General features: G+C 41.0%; 5 protein-coding genes across 5 annotated transcripts in view; 2 read left to right on the top strand and 3 right to left on the bottom strand.

The window, feature by feature from the left end:
* The window catches only part of LOC124336550, a 53,976-nt gene that overhangs the window by 36,008 nt on the left and 2,172 nt on the right, over positions 1-15,796 (bottom strand). The gene's annotated exons all lie outside the window — the stretch shown is intronic.
* Positions 7,369-8,385, bottom strand: LOC124336436. Its single transcript, XM_046790246.1, has 2 exons — positions 8,249-8,385; positions 7,369-8,188 (listed from the first exon to the last, which is right to left on the bottom strand). The coding sequence occupies exon 2, from the start codon at positions 8,157-8,159 to the stop codon at positions 7,458-7,460; it is 702 nt and encodes a 233-aa protein (XP_046646202.1). The 5' UTR covers positions 8,160-8,188; positions 8,249-8,385; the 3' UTR covers positions 7,369-7,457.
* LOC124336287 (protein FAM76A-like) lies at positions 8,543-10,508 on the top strand. The gene is made up of 6 exons (XM_046790037.1): positions 8,543-8,898; positions 9,041-9,105; positions 9,179-9,395; positions 9,471-9,683; positions 9,752-9,943; positions 10,079-10,508. Exons 1-6 carry the CDS (start codon positions 8,818-8,820, stop codon positions 10,439-10,441), a joined length of 1,131 nt encoding a protein of 376 aa, XP_046645993.1. The 5' UTR covers positions 8,543-8,817; the 3' UTR covers positions 10,442-10,508.
* LOC124336211 (acid-sensing ion channel 4-A-like) lies at positions 10,465-15,558 on the top strand. The gene is made up of 9 exons (XM_046789923.1): positions 10,465-10,598; positions 11,653-11,807; positions 13,132-13,462; positions 13,752-14,021; positions 14,324-14,414; positions 14,474-14,703; positions 14,774-14,906; positions 15,017-15,237; positions 15,306-15,558. Exons 3-9 carry the CDS (start codon positions 13,139-13,141, stop codon positions 15,495-15,497), a joined length of 1,461 nt encoding a protein of 486 aa, XP_046645879.1. The 5' UTR covers positions 10,465-10,598; positions 11,653-11,807; positions 13,132-13,138; the 3' UTR covers positions 15,498-15,558.
* LOC124336534 lies at positions 10,768-11,622 on the bottom strand. The gene is made up of 2 exons (XM_046790382.1): positions 11,134-11,622; positions 10,768-11,063 (listed from the first exon to the last, which is right to left on the bottom strand). The coding sequence occupies exons 1-2, from the start codon at positions 11,384-11,386 to the stop codon at positions 10,978-10,980; spliced, it is 339 nt and encodes a 112-aa protein (XP_046646338.1). The 5' UTR covers positions 11,387-11,622; the 3' UTR covers positions 10,768-10,977.

The raw sequence follows: 15,796 nt of genomic DNA, 5'->3' as shown, positions 1-15,796 counted from the left end.
TAATGGAGTTCTGACCATGAGGGTTTAGTAGCTTCAGGGCAGCCCCACATATTTATTCCAGGATATGGCTTAAGATTAAGAGGGATTTTTTAGCAGAAGCGAAAATTTAATGCCACCTTGGAACCATTTCTCCCTCCAACCTTAGGAATAATCACAATTGAAACAGAACGTTTTAAAATGATCCACCAAAACGAAAATGGGTAAAACAATCTACTCTTATGATACCAATAGCAGGGCTGTAGAATACTAGTTCCGCCACTGAGCCACTCATATGGCGAGCCCTTCCATTTCTTTTTTTCTTTGGAAGTGAAGCCTACTTGCCTGCCCTGTCCCGTAGCTATAAGCGCCACGGCGGGTGTGTGGGGAAATAGGGTATAGGAATGGTATAGGAATGGAGGGAAAAGTGGAGGAGTGGTAAGGGTCGAGATCGATATCTTAGCTCCAATTTTCACTATCGATTGATTAAGTTGGCTTCAATCCAGAGAAAATTTCCGAGAGGAGGAGTTAACATGGCAGTGGCGCTACCAGTATTCTATAGCTCTGCCAATAGTAGAGAAAACTACCATTCTTTTAATCAATACTATGTAGTAAGTGAATAAGTACCTGATGCTGCTTAGTAAGTGTTTAGAAGTGTTAGGAAAAAACTTTTCTGTCCTTCCCAACAAACATTTCAAGAAAATAGTTAATTTTAAAATTGTGATGACGTCACGGCGCACTGTTGCCGTGTTAGTAGGGATGCAGTGAACGATGACGAATCTCGACAGTTGACCTTGGCCGGTAGGTAACAAACGAAACCTTTTAAGTTGCAGATGCCATTAACAAGAACAAAACCCGGGTATGGCAACTCAAAATATGGGTGTATGAGATTCTGAGATTCTAAAGATTCTGTAAGATTCTATGAGAGGGGAGATTATGGCTAGGATGTACGAAAGAGATGACCCCTCGTTAATCCCCTCAAAGTTTAAACATGCGTTAAATATATTCGAGAAACTTTATCTATTGGTCCTCATGTTGGTCCTTCTAAAGTGAACATACATAGGCTATATCTCAGAAAATCACGATTAAAATAACCATTCCCATTTCTGTATGGGCATTTGGATTTCTCAAAGAATCCCTCTTTGAGGAACTGATTCCTGGATTTCCATTTGTCTCAATCTTTCTTTTGAGTAAAAGAAGGATGACATTACGTACATGTAGCTAATCTAAGTGAATTGAGTTCAACCGTATTTCTACTGTTCTACCCCAGAAACATTAACTTCCATAAACGGTTGATTCACCTGAGAATCATTTTGATATTCTTAGGAATAATCTTAATGTGAAGCAATGAGACACTTTAGAAGTAATTTGGAAGATATCTTTCATCACCCTGGTTCGAGGTTGCCATTTTGGATGGTAAATTTCCCAATTTTGTTGCAGCCACAAACCGAAAGCATTGGTTGGATGGTGTTTGGTTTATTTTCGTTAAGCAAGGGGTACCGGGGTGGGGTAGGAATAGAAAGACAAAGGAGAGTGACAAAAAGGACAAAAAAGGACCGATCCTTTTCTTCTCCACTCGCTATTCTTCCTTGAATGCTCAACGGAAAGAACCCCTAATTGCAAATGCTTCACCTTTACGGGTTGTGGCTGCAACAAAAGTGGGAAATCGACAATCAAAAATGGCAACCTCGAACCACTAGATAGGATTGCTAATCCATTTGCTGCGCACCACGAAATATTGCAGCCTATTGCTGCTAGTTTATTATACAAAACAATCTAAGGAATCCCTTGAACCCCCTACTGTATTCTTATCAATTATACCAAATGTTATTCTGAATAAAGTTTAGGTTGCCGTTTCCATCCCTTTAATTCGAATTACTGTTTTTTCAGCCGAATTGCTCACCCTACCTTTTGTGTATTACCTCCGTCAAAACGACTAAAAATCTTAGTTGCAACACTGATTTTACGCTACCAAACAACGTAGGAGGGGGGGGAGAGGTCCTTGGAAAAGGGATCGTTTTCTTCATCGAATGATGGCGTTTTCACGTGGGCTTTTTTGAGCGCTCTGAAAAATTACCAAGCTCGGAGCTGGATTCCTGAAAATCCCACTTGGAGCGCCTCGAAATCTGGAAAAGAACAATTATTTTGCTCGACCAGTGGAACAGAATGTCAGATGATCCAAACGTCTGTAAAGGAAGAAACAACATCGTCTGCTGCTACTTGCTGCAAAAAATGTCGAATCTGGATTTGCTTTTTGACTCCGGCCCTACCCCAGACTCGAAAAGTGAATCCAGATTGTGATTTTCGCTCCAAGTTTGAGCGAATTCCGTCCCTCTAGAATGGCGCGATTGGACGCTCGAGATTTTTGGGCGACACTTTAGCGCCCACTGGAACGGATTATCACGAAAAGTAGCTCCATCTTTTTTTTCGAGCGCTCTAAAAGGCCCACGTGAAAACGCCATGAAACTCATATAAGATAAACTCCAGATTTTTCAAAAATCGATTGGTTTGAAATGTGGCCCGAGCGTGAGGGATTGGCAACTTAAACTTTGGGTTTACGAAGATTTGAGATTCTAGAGATTCTGTAAGATTCTATGATAGGGGAGATTCTGGCTAGAGCGGGCCAGGGAGTTGTCAACCCCTCGCCAACGCCCCGAGCGCCCCCAAACGCCATTCATTCTATTAAAATTTTCTTCTTTTCAGTAAAATTCTAGTTGTTTTGAAATTAATTTAAAAAAAATACCAATACTGACATGTTCATTCAGCTGATAGTTCCTGACACCCTGAAGCAGTGATTCTATTTGAAATTGACGGAAGGGATAGCTTAGAAAACTCATCGTACCTCTCACTCTTCATATGGTGGGAAAGTTAACCGAAGGTGGGAAGGCAGATAAGAGATAAAGAAACTGGAACTAGAAAAAACTAATGAGAAGGAAAAAACGAGTTTTAGTATATCTTCTGTCAAATTCAAACATTAAATAAAAGCACTTTAAAGATTTTTTCTTTAAGAACTTTAAAGTATATGATTCTTGAATTATTTACGAAATTTATTATATATTGAGCACTATAGGGCACTATTATGAATTCATGAGCGAGTAGCTAACACATTTAAAATTTGTTTGGTTGTCTATTTAAAAAACACAATTTATAAAAATATACAACCCCCTTACGCTAGGCAATAAGGAAAGTGAACTGTTTTTCTTTTTGCGTTCTTTAAAACTGAGGACATTGTAGAATGGCCACCCGCAACCCTAAGAATTCGACCGGTAAAAAAAAAAAAACAGTTTGCCATTTCCGTGAGTTTATAATTCGACCGCAACCATGAAGGTGACCGTTTCAATAAAAATGAGACTAACGTTTCAACTGAATTGTAGCCTAAATATATTTTTTATTATTATTTTATTTCTTATGTCGTAAATATTAATTCTATTGATCGTTATAAAAAAATTCAAATTTCGCAAATCCTACAATTACTGACTGAATTTAAAAAGAATCAATCTGGTATGTGTTACACACGCAAACGATTGATATACCAGCATACTTAGAACAATGATAGAGGCAAGAGTTAATAAGTCGGTCCGTCGGTTGAAATCCTTCGCAAACTGTAATGAATCGTGTAAAATGCGGTAAAATGTTTCAAACTTTAATGCACATATAACTTAGTCATGCCTTCTTCATAATGAAAATGAAATGCAAAAAAATTTTGATGGTTCAATGATCTGTTTATTGCGAAACGAGGAACGCAAATCCAGAAATAAAATAATAATGTAATGAAAGATGAAATGAATGAAACGAAGTCAGATGAGCGTGTAATGGTCCAGCATCACGCGTCCTGTTCACTTCAGTTAGGTCGTTCAAGTTAGGGGCTGATCGTAGAAGTATCTGTCACTCCACGGTGTGGTCGAGTTCTTAGTAACCGTAAGCCTTGTTATCTTCGGGCTGTGTGACGTAGAATCCCCAAGGAGCGAAGCCGTAGTCGCCACCGTATCCTCCCTTGCCTTCGTAACCCTTGCTGGGACCACGGTAGACTTGCATCTTAACACGGCCGTTGGCGTATCCAGCTCCTTTGTAGGCAGGAGCAGCGTAGCCGGATGATGGTGCAGCTTCGTAAGGAGCGTCATAACTCTGGGGATAAGCAGCAGCCATGGCGACAACGACGGCCAAGAGAACGAACTGGAAAAAGGCAAAACCAAACGTATTTGTGATGAATTGTCGGTCAATTGTTGCGGAAATAGGATGGAACATTTGCGGTAATAGAAGGGATAATATAATAACAGTTGTACACTGGATGGCGAACTTACTACTTTAAGAGAAGACATGATGATTGTTGTTGTTGTGTTTAACGTTGTCGGATGAAGACTGGTTGATTTGAAGGCCTGTTTGGCTGGCTTATATACCCGCCGAGTGAAACTAGGAAGAACGGGGAAGGAAAATGATGCTGATTACTTCAACCCATAACGCTCCCCTCTCCAGCCCCACGACGTTCTCCACACGTATAGCCCCAGGATGGAGGTGCCCTAACTTATTTCGTTTTTACAGCTTTGCTGCAAAAAGTGTACCAATGTCCTTATATGTTTATTGTAAAGGGTTTTCACGCCCAAACGACCCTGCTGTTATTAGTTCCATTCAATCTGAATTGCATTGTCGCTCGGTCTCGCCGAATAATCCTAAAGGATTGGTCCCATCATCTAGGCTGCGGGTCAGATTCAACTAATATGTCTGGTGGATGTGTTACAGTGTACCAGTTCGTGTGTATACAATTAATATCGTACTTGATGATCTATACACGCAGTAGGCAGAAATTTAAAATTCGGGTCATAGACCTCATAGAAGTGGGACTAAAGATGCAATTATAGTTCATTAGTTTTGGTCGATGTAAGGGTTTTTACATTCTCGGCCCATTCGAATTTCTTATTTTAGATTCGTTATATCCGAATGTGTAAGAAACCGTAACAATCAAAACAATAGGAAGCAGATGGCATTTTGCCACGAATTTCTTTTTCCGCGACAGCCAAAAGATTGGACAAAAAAATGCAATTAAAGAGAGAGCTTGTTTTCCCCCTATGTGCACCTTAATCTCCTATGGGCGATGAGTGGAACGACACGGATGGAAATTGGGACAGTGCAGAGACCATCACTCATATCAAGACATCTATACGTAATAGCCTACTGTTGTAACATATATTTATGAACGACATATATAAACAAAGCGGATGGTTATCTAAGCATCTCATAAACGAATTGAGAACTTATAAACTGTGTCGACCCAAAAACTGTTCGGAAATAGCTCTCGGGTGAATTCTATCAAATCCTGTTGTATCTAAATATGCCACTCTTTTATAGCTGTCGCTCAATACCTTAAACTCTTGCTTAAACTATATTCAAGTATTTATGTGACGACGTCGAAGTATGAAAGAAAAATTCGGATATCTTTTCAAACACTCTGTATTTCTTGATGGGAAATATTTTTAAAACAACGTCATCGACGACAACAATCTATGGAATCCAGCCACATCATATTGTCATTGCATTCAAATAATAATAAAAATTGTTCTTGTTGAATTTGATGGTGAATTTCTTCGGAATTTGTTCGTTTTCGTGGTGATGATGAAACGGTATCAAATCATCAGGGCCAATGGTGCATTTTGAGTCGTGGCAAGTAGTAGCCTTAATAGCCCTTTCCGTAAGGTTTGTTGTCTTCGGGTTGTGTGACGTAAAAGCCCCAGGGAGCGAAAGAATCCTTGTCGTAACCTCCTTTTCCGTATTCCTTGTTGGGTCCGCGGTACACCTGTTTGTGCGGAAAAATGTAAAGATATAACGACATATGGAATGTACAGCTGCAATAAACCGGAAAATTCAGAGCGCAATTTTTGTTTCATTTTTTTCCCCGCAAAAATATAAGGAAGAATTTGGTCAATTAAGGAAAGAAATTAAAGCCTTCGATTTGATCTGAAGTATATTATACCTGCATCTTCACACGGCCGTTAGCGTAGCCTGGCTTGTAATCAGCAGCGTAAGCTGGTGGAGAGTAGGCCGGTGCGGCATAACCGGACTGGGCTGAGACGTAAGCGACGAAAGCGGCCAAAACGACCAACTGCAAATGCACATAAAAAAAATCGTGTCATTGGTAATAAAACCACGGAACAATAGCTGTTTTTTTTTTCTTTGGGGGAAATACCCGCCGTCATATTTATAACTAAATTGAAGCCAACTAACTTACCATCAATTTCATGGAAGGCATGTTGAGTGAGTGTGGAAGGGTTGCTAGAAGAACTGCTGCTTTGAAACAACTGATGCTGAATCTAGCCACTCCAAAGCCTTTATATATGCAAGGTTTGACTGCTAGAGGGGAGCTCTTATTTCGGTATGTTGTTTTCTGTAATCATATAAGTGATGGTGAATCTCCCCCAAAAACTCACCTGACCGCAACGCTCACGACGGTTTCCGGGCCGTTATTTCGCCGAAAGTTTTTCCTTTTTTTTTTTTTCTTTCTACATGCTTCATTTCTTTTCCAGTCTGTGATCCGCCTGCTGAGACTTGACGCTACCAGCAGTGCTATGTAGCGCTACGCGTGTGTAATGACCTTTAAGACTGGCAAGCATGCATGAAAGATGGGTCTGGGGGCCTCATTTTCTCCGCATTTTCTAGGGCAAACTCATTAGTCAACCCTTTGTCGAGGAATGAAATACATAAAGAAACACCACGTATAGGTCATATAATCATCATCTTCTTGGCTCCAGCGCGTGAGGTTGTCATTGGGAACAAAAGGTCAGCATTTTATATTACGCCAGACGCACGGTATATATCGTGGCGTCAAAGTGGAAAGAAAAATGATTACAAAAATAGAATAGTACATCTAGACGAAGCTAAATAAAAAAAATTGAGGCCAACCTCCGCTGGTAGTACACAACAATTCAGGTCATATGATTTTCTTCCTTTCTGCCGTGTTTAGGGCGACTGAAAACATGTTGCACCGTTTTAACTTGGTCACCTAGAAACTTCGCTAAAATTTTACAGCTCAGCAGATGACAAGAAGAAAACTATTCGCTCGTGCGGTCTGCCACTTTTTCTTTTTTGTTTTCGATAAAATTACATGTCCGTGAGCCTCACAGCGTGGTGTATCATTTCTCCTTTGCTGTATATAAGAAAGTATGTCTTCCACTATATTTATATTTGAGAGTTATAAAAAGAAAAGGCCACCTGTTATTTTACCAGGTTCTTTTATTTTCCACCTGCAAGCGATGCATGTCCTTTTTCGACATTGTGAAAAATGGCCATTTTCTCTGCTTCTCACAAACCGTTTTATTATGTTTGGACGACCGTCAAGCTTTCTTCGCAGACCAATTACCCTATAAAGAAGATCTCTATTCTTGTTACTAATAACGATATAACAAGAGTTGGAACAATTTATTTTCAAGTTGCTGGACCACTAAATAGGTGATTGGAGACTAGAAATAATCACTGGGAATAATATATATCAATCAACATGCAGATGGTATCTTTCTTTGAAGCCACCAATCGTCGGGGTAATGATACTTTTGGATTTCTATGCCTTCCCGAGGTGCAGGGAAATATTTGTTGGGTCCGAACTTGATTTCTGACAGCGGTGGCAAGGCGAGAAGGCTAGGAAAGCACTCGAGAAGTTGATTTTCGCAGTCATCAGGCAGAAGTGCTCGTTTAAGGCCGGCTTTGCGCATCATCGAGCCGGACCGTTGTTGAAACAGTACTAGGCGGGCGCTGACATCTCGACCAACAGCATCGGGAAGCCCAGGGAAACTGACCGTTTCCATCAATTTCACCTCATATACACCCTCTAGCATGTCGTAGTTAAGCACAAGATCCTGAGTCCTGAAGAACCTGGCGATGAATCCCTCATCTTGCTGGGTCAAAGCATCTCCAATCACACACATTTCCACAGTGTGTTCCCAAGTTCTTGGTCCTTCGTTGTAAAGGGATGCCCACAGGCTTTCGTAACAGATGAAGTGCTGGACCTCCAGTATTTGTAGGGCTCTGTGGACTCGTTCAGCCAGGAAGATTACTCTAAGTTGGTCATGTGGTCTACGGTTGAGGCACTCATTTTTTTCTGTAGATCCACCTCTAGTATGATGGACGTACTTTATCAGGCACAGTATCCCCAAGGCGAAGAGACCTCCACTTACGAGCCGCTTTGGAGTAATCCTCATCTTCAAATATGCCTATGTAAAATGCATGGCTAAAGCCCATTTGGTGGTATTAATAAACTGAGGAATAATTAAACTTTAATTTTTCCTACCACAAAATGTTGTTGGCAATTACACTTGCTATTCGCCCATAGTTTTATTTCTATTAATCAACTTGTTTGTTTATTTATCTCGAATTGACCATTCCCTTCCGTTCTGCTATCGGCATTCGGTAGTGTCAGACTCATCAATTGAATTTAGACTTAAATTGAAAACGAAACAAATTCGTTCCGTAATATTCTATTAATTAAAACTATTTATTTTTACATATTTTCAGTCTTATAAAATCAATTTCATATATTACAAACTGAAGTGACAAATTTCACTTTATTGGGCAATGCTGAATCATTCAGGAGTCAATGACTCGAGCATTAGTGTTCTTTTGCATCAATCGCCAGCACCTAAATTTTCTTTAAACAGCCCTTTACCAAGTTGAGAAAGGGAAGAAAACTGAATTATTTTTCAGTGACCGTTATTCGTGCTAGTTGAGGAAAGAAGTAGTCGCTGTCGTGTGTTAATCGACTTCATTTACGGGAGTCGAGTGTTGAAGCTTTGGTAGACCTGGTTCGTTGGAGAATTTTTGATTTACGTCGTATCAGAAAGAGCAGAATTAAGGAGAATCATGTCGGCATTATTCGCTTGTTCCCGTTGTTTCAGTCGCCATCCTTTCGAGGAATTATCACAGGGTCAACAATTGTGCAAGGTGTGTGTGACGTGTGAAGTGAGCAGGAAAAAAATGTATTCCTGGATTGTGCAGTCAGATTTCTCACAGTGGCAAAGAAATAGTTGATGTGTTTTTATGAAATGGATTCTCATCATCTTGCTCGTGTTTTCCTTTTACCTAGGAATGCAGAGGTTCTTTTCCCATCGTCAAATGCACATATTGCCGCTCAGAGTTCCAGCAGGAAAGGTAAGATGGAGAAAGTTTTCCCTATTGTAGCATTATTACTGACGTAGGTGTGCATACTATAACTTGTTGGCAGCAAAGGGAATACCAGCACTATCTGCAAAAAGTGTGAATTCAACGTCAAGCAATACGGCAAGCCCTCTGCCTGTGAATACTGCAATATAATTGCAGCTTTCATTGGAAACAAGTGCCAACGTTGCACAAACTCTGAGAAGAAATACGGGCCTCCTGTCACTTGTGAGCAGTGCAAACAAAAGTGTGCTTTTGATCGAAAAGATGAAGACAAGAAAAAGGTGAGACTCTTGATAATGTTGCTTAATAATAAGTCTAATTGTTTTTATCATTTTCAAATTGTCTGAATTTCACAGGTGGATGGCAAGATGCTCTGCTGGCTGTGCACCCTATCCTATCGCCGAGCGCTGGCCAAAACAAAGCATTCTGAGCGTGGCTCCCATTCTAATTCTTCCAAAACTAAGGAGCAACAGCAGCAGCAGCACAGGAGCAGCAGTGGTCACCACAATCATCATAATAGCCATCACGGGCACCATGATAAACGTCCACAGCGTCCTGACGTCACCAAGGTGCTTTCCTAATAATTTGACGTTGTAGTCATGACTCCTTGATTGACCCCATTGCGTTTGACCCTCAGGTTGGACTGGGAGAGAGGGAAGATACCGGTCCACCAGCCAAGATATTCCGCCCCATGATCAATCGTGACGCCATGGTGGATCCCAACTCGTCTGATCATGTTGTGGCCATCACTGAACTCCGAGAGCAAGTAGCCACCCTTCAGAAGCAGCTGGCCGTCAAAGACAACCAGCTCTTGGCCAAGGAGAAACAGGTGAGTCGAAAAGAAAACACCCCATACACCCGCCATTTTGTTTGTTTTTTTAGTTTCTTGTTGCGAGTCGCGACTGCTGTTTTTTGGCAATTGTTGCACACATTCCCATATTCTCGCGTATTCAACCCCTTATAGATCACCGAGCTCAAAGCGGGCCAATTCCGCATGGACCAGGAGCACCGCGTCCGGATCAAGACGATCCAGAAGGAATACGAAGCCAAGGTGGACATTCTGCAGGAACGTATCAAAACATTCCAGAAGGAAGTAGCCACGCTGAACAAGGCCAATAACAAGCACAAATCTGACCAGCAAAAGCAGATGCAGCAGCAAAAGAAAACGGATAACGCTGTGGCGGCTGCCAACGCCACCGCGGTGGCCAATGCTGCAGCGGCTGCTACTGCGTTCGCCATCCAGAACAACAATTCGAATCCCGGTGGATCCAAGAGTCGCCAAGGATCCGGCTCGGATTCCGACAACAGTCCCAGAACTTCGTCTTAAGGCCCTTCGTGAAAGGATCCCGAGGAATTGAAAATAACTACATTTTTTCTTTCCCAACGTTCTCTCTCTCTAAAAAAAAATAATCTTGATGAATCCAATTTGATGTGTTGCCGTTCTTCCTTAAAAAAAAAGAAAAACTGCGATGAATCGGATAAAGGTAGTGATTTTGGCTCATCTTTAACAATTTTTTTCTTCTTTTTCTCTCATCATTTGAAATTAAATTGACTCTTTGATCCTTGATAACACTCACACCCTTTTTTCCTTTTCCCCACACACACACTCCTTAGCATAATTCCAACAACAAAAAAATATCCTTTTTTTGAAACCCTACTACTGTGTCTTCGATGATTTAGTTACAAAAAAACATCGCACTGGACTTATTAAATTCAATCAAAAATAACCCGAAAAAATTATTTTAAATAATTTGTTTTTTTAAATATCTTTGAGTGGGGGGGTTATTCGATAACAAATACAAAATCGCGTGGGAAATTAATTAAGGAAAGAAATAACAGAAAAAGAAAAGAATCGTAAACTTTTCAGAATAATTTCATAATCGCTTTTCTTCCGGGTCCGGGAATTTGGGCTCCGTTTTCGTAGACGGTTACCCACCAGTGATCCGATTCTTTTTTTTTATTCGATAAAAAATAAATATATCAGACAAAGAAATACGAATTAAAAAACAAACAATTTACCGTCAATTTCGATAACCCACTGATGACCGACGCGGTCCGACTTCCTGTTGTTTTTGGTCCGTTTGGGCAAAGTTGGCGTTCCGATCCATCCGAACGGATTGGCGTAAAGACCGATCACCCGGAAAAGTGACGGATGTTGATGAGTTGTTGTTGTCTTTTCCGGACTGCGATGGTGACGCCACGATGGCCATCCATTGCAAACGATAGTCGATAAAGTTAGAAGCAAAAACAGGGACACTGCGATCTTATCCATCTATCCGGTCGGAAGGCTGATGATGATATGAAGAGAAGCCAAAATTCCCCCAAGTCAGATAACTAGCGCGCGTATTGCACAATCAGTGATAGCGTGGTTTTAGACGACATCTCATTTCCTTTTCCCACTCTTTCATCCGCCTCCCCGTGTGTAAAAACCTCCTCCTCCTTTCTATATGTCTGTTTCTCGACTATAACTCGCATGTTTGATGATAATTTAACACGAAACTTTCCCGTTACAATTTTCTCCTTTTCTCTTCTATACAGGCGAGAGAGAAACGTGCTGCAAGCAGATGCTGTCAAGAAAAAACGGAGATGCTGCTGCGACACTATTCAAATAGAAATTCCGAGCGACAGATGGACGCCCAGTTTCCAACTCGAAAAAAGTGTGTTTTAATGGCACCTTTAGATGCGCCGATGAGGTAAGGATCGTCGAGTCATTCCTTCTCATTAGTGAACAATTCAAAATTATAAACTCGTAATCATACAGGGGCCGTGAGTACCGTTACATATCTTTGATTCGTTACGTATCTTTGATTAAGTTGATGAAACCCACATTTGGTTTTTGAATAGAATTGATGGGGGGTACCGTACAAAATATTTGGGTTGGGTCTGAGGATACTTCTGATGGTTTCCAACACGCTACATCTCCCACTGTTTTTCCACATCGATTTATTTTTTTTTTATTCCCGCGTTCGACGGTTGTGTGTACCCTCCTACAAAAGCTATTGACGAAGACTGAATTACCTGTCCGTCCCAGCACTGCTAATATCAGGTAGCTGATGTTGCTGGACACGTAATGAGATGGATATCGGCCATAAGAAAGAGAAAAAACCTGGAAGTGTTTCATATATTAACGCTCAACGATGTCCTTGTTTAGACTGGACTGCAATGGGCTCACGCCATTCGGCCATCATATCCGACAAATGATGATGCGATTCGTGAAAAACTCGATTCTCATATTTCATTTGGTTGATGTGTGTGTGTGCTGCAGCTGCTGTCCAGTTTCTTGTTAGCGCCGGGCCATTTTAGACAAAATAAAAATAAAAGTTCTATTTCTAGTTAGGAAAAATCACGATGCCAGTGAAAGATTTTAACGATCGCAGCTGGACCCAGCGATCAAATTTTAGGAATCATTTCCTATGAAGTCTAGTCATTGACTTTGTAATTGTTTCAAAGGGGAATAGTATCAACAGGCTCCAACCCGGCGGTTCAATAAAGTGTGTCTCCCCTAAATTGTGTACATTCGTACTCTATATGTGTGTGTGTGTATATTCCAGGGCGGGTGTGTATGTCTGATAGGGTTAAAAGCGTCTGCGTAGAAGCAACAAGGCCGCCGGAAAACTTTATACCATCCGATCCAGCGTTCGGAACAGGATACGCACTTGTTAGATAAACACCGTCCCTACATAAAGACGGACGTTTCCGAACCCCTTCGATTCACTCGTGTCTCTACGGTACCACCCGTTTCCTGTTTCCTCCATTTCCGATCGCCAATCACCTCGCGTGAAATTCGAATTTCTATTTGCAATTATTTTTGATTAGATTTGGTTAATTTGGGACAAACTGCAAATTATTTAAAAAATTCTATTTGAGGTAAATTGGTTTTAAAGTTCATTTGGTTATAGGGGCACGCCCCGTGATCGATTTAGTCAAAAAATAATTCTTTTAATGTTTACCAAAAAATAAAAAGCCTCGCCCAATTCAAGTAAATTAATTATTATTTTTTTTTTTTAATATTGACAGGTGAAAGATGTTCTTTATAGAGGACAATGGCCAAGTGGGTGAACGCTTTGCAGACGCCGACAACATTAAAATGGATAACCAAAAGAATACTAATCTACCGCCGTCACGACCGTCGGCCGGAATTTCTGCCGCCGTTCCCGATTTACAAGAGACGATGTGCATGTTGCAAATGATGTCGGTCGACGGACCGCTGGCCGAATTGAAACCCAAACCGGCACTTTCCGCAATCTCCATGCCGGGCATCGCCAACATTTTTGGCGAAGCTCATCTCACCCGTCGGATTGTCTGGATTCTCGTCATCGTTTCCGCATTCATCATAGCCACAATTCAGGTGAAAATCTTTTTAATCTGACTTAAATTATCCTAAAATTAAAAAGCAATTCCTTTTTTTCGCCATATTTGCGCTTTTAAAAAAGATGGGCGTCATTTTCTTGGCTGTTTTTAAAAAGAAAACAATTGATGCGATTTATGGGCTTGCGTTTGCGGTGTCGCGTGCTCCAGACGATAATGCACTTTTTTTCGTGCGTGGTTTATATTTCATAGTCAAGACAAAAATGAATGACCCTATGGGGGGTTGTATTTTTGTTCGGTGACTTATTAGTTGGTTTTTTCCTTCACAGGTGAAGGATCGTGTCGAGTTTTACAGTTCAACGCCGGTGACAGTCAACGTTCGAGTCACGATGAACGACACGCTCCGCTTTCCCGTTCTGACCATCTGCAACAAAAACAGTTTCAACATGAGTCAAATTCGAATGCTGCAAGCCGAAGCCGGACTCGGCAGGAACAGTAAATCGGAAGTCAATATTAGTCAACTGGTGGGCGTCCGGGGAATGGACGCCAAACAGTTATGGGACGTCATAGCTCACGATCCCGATCAAATCATTGCCGAGGTAATTCATTTCTTATACTATATGGACTACCTCCTGCGGAGTGATGATAAAAAATAGGGGTGTCTAGTTACTTATAATGTATGTCTCTGAACTTGCTCGGTGATGATTGATTTATTCTTCCGGTTGTCGGTGACACACCCCATTTACAGCCCCCCGCCATTACATAAACCGTCCCGATAGTCGGTTGGCGTGTCTTGACTGGGCCACGTAAAAAGATAAAAATTTCGGGACAAAGATTGATGAACCGATTCAAATTAAATTGAAATTACAATTTTAAATCGAATTATTTATTTGTTATTTAGTGCTGGTTCGGACGGAATGTCAGCTGCAACCAGGTCGGCCGCTGGACCAAAGTCTACACTTATCTGGGCGTGTGCTACTCTTTCATCCGCAGTAAGTGTTTCATTTAATTGAATTGAGATTTCGATTAAATTTTTTCGCCAATTTATTAGATGAAACTTGGGTGAAAACGACGGGCAGTTTCAACAACCTCTACGTCAAGCTGAAAGATACGGAGATGGAATGCTCGTCACTTTTGTGGGGGGCCAAGAAAGGCGAAGGCGAAAGAGGCTGGAAGATGTTGATCCACGACTTGCGTGACTCGCCCGTCGTCGACGTCCGCACGCACGGCAGCACGCTCGACAATGGCTGGGGCAAGGACATCCGTATCTATTTGAGAGAAGTATAAACTGCATTCACTCAAACTGTGTTGAAATGGATTTATTTACATTTTAAATTTCCCGCTCAAACAGTTCCGCACTTTGAACGTTTGGAAACGCCCGTGTCTGAAAAACGGCAATTATTCAAAGTGCATTGAGCGATGCTTCGTGGCAGCTGCCGCCGATCGAATGACATGCAGACTACCTTTTATGGATGAAATAGCAGGTAAATGAATTTGAATTTTATTAAATTTAAAATTTAAATTTATTAAATTTAAGTACATTTGGTTTTTAAATTTTTCAAATAAAATTATTATTTTGGTTTGAAATTTAAAGTTGGATATAATCATCGCAAGATGGAGTACTGCAATACACCAGATTCGTTTTGGAATAATTCAAAGGAAATTGATAATCTTCTCGTGTACGGCCATTGGGCGAGGAACAGTTGCAGCCATTGCCAGCGGCAATGCAATCAGGATTTCTACATCGCTTACACGGAAATGACGAAAATGAAGCCGAGCGAGAATAAAATCAGCAAATTGAGAGTTTTCTACCAGGTGGAAAAACAAATTTAATTTCCACACGGCCAAGTCGAGTCAATTTCTGATTTTTTAATTCTTGACAGGATTTCACGTTCGACGAGATCGAAGAGAGCGCCGACTATGGAGCGGTTTCCCTACTCTGCGATATCGGCGGATCGCTTGGTTTCCTGCTGGGCTTTTCTGTGCTGACCGTCTGCGAGATTGTCGACGCCATCGTTCAAACTTGTTTGTCGTCTAGCCGACGACTGATCAACAAATGCAGGGGAATGAATTAAAACGGAATTTTATAGCAGACTTGCGGATGATTCTTTCTACGATTTAAAATACAACTGAGAAAATACTTATCTCCATTTATATCGCGAAATGGAAGAAGTTAAAAAAATAATAAACTTTCAACTACTGAATTAGTTTACTTAAGTGGTTACTACTACTTTCGTTGTTTAGTACTTGAGTTATAGGATTTAGGCAACAGTTGGACCACAGTCTTACAAGTCTGGGTAGCCAACTCAGTTCACGTTGTTGTGTTCAACTGCGAACCATTTAATTGTTTGATTCTATTGAGATGGAGATTGTA

This window comes from Daphnia pulicaria, chromosome 4 (assembly GCF_021234035.1).
Source record: "Daphnia pulicaria isolate SC F1-1A chromosome 4, SC_F0-13Bv2, whole genome shotgun sequence".
Classification (NCBI taxonomy): Eukaryota; Metazoa; Arthropoda; class Branchiopoda; order Diplostraca; family Daphniidae; genus Daphnia; species Daphnia pulicaria.
The sequence above is the reverse complement of the archived record's forward strand: the minus strand, read 5'-3'. Positions and strand labels throughout refer to the sequence as shown.

Excerpts from the sequence above, each read along its gene's own strand:
- LOC124336436 (XM_046790246.1), bottom strand. The coding sequence starts at position 8,159 with ATGAGGATTACTCCAAAGCGGCTCGTAAGTGGAGGTCTCTTCGCCTTG.
- LOC124336287 (XM_046790037.1), top strand. The coding sequence starts at position 8,818 with ATGTCGGCATTATTCGCTTGTTCCCGTTGTTTCAGTCGCCATCCTTTC. Across the intron at positions 9,396-9,470 it reads AAGATGAAGACAAGAAAAAG|GTGGATGGCAAGATGCTCTG; the intron begins GTGAGACTCTTG and ends TGAATTTCACAG. Across the intron at positions 9,944-10,078 it reads TCTTGGCCAAGGAGAAACAG|ATCACCGAGCTCAAAGCGGG; the intron begins GTGAGTCGAAAA and ends AACCCCTTATAG.
- LOC124336534 (XM_046790382.1), bottom strand. The coding sequence starts at position 11,386 with ATGGATAAGATCGCAGTGTCCCTGTTTTTGCTTCTAACTTTATCGACT. Across the intron at positions 11,064-11,133 it reads GTGGGTTATCGAAATTGACG|AATCGGATCACTGGTGGGTA; the intron begins GTAAATTGTTTG and ends ATAAAAAAAAAG.
- LOC124336211 (XM_046789923.1), top strand. The coding sequence starts at position 13,139 with ATGTTCTTTATAGAGGACAATGGCCAAGTGGGTGAACGCTTTGCAGAC. Across the intron at positions 14,704-14,773 it reads TCCGTATCTATTTGAGAGAA|TTCCGCACTTTGAACGTTTG; the intron begins GTATAAACTGCA and ends CCGCTCAAACAG. Across the intron at positions 15,238-15,305 it reads AATTGAGAGTTTTCTACCAG|GATTTCACGTTCGACGAGAT; the intron begins GTGGAAAAACAA and ends AATTCTTGACAG.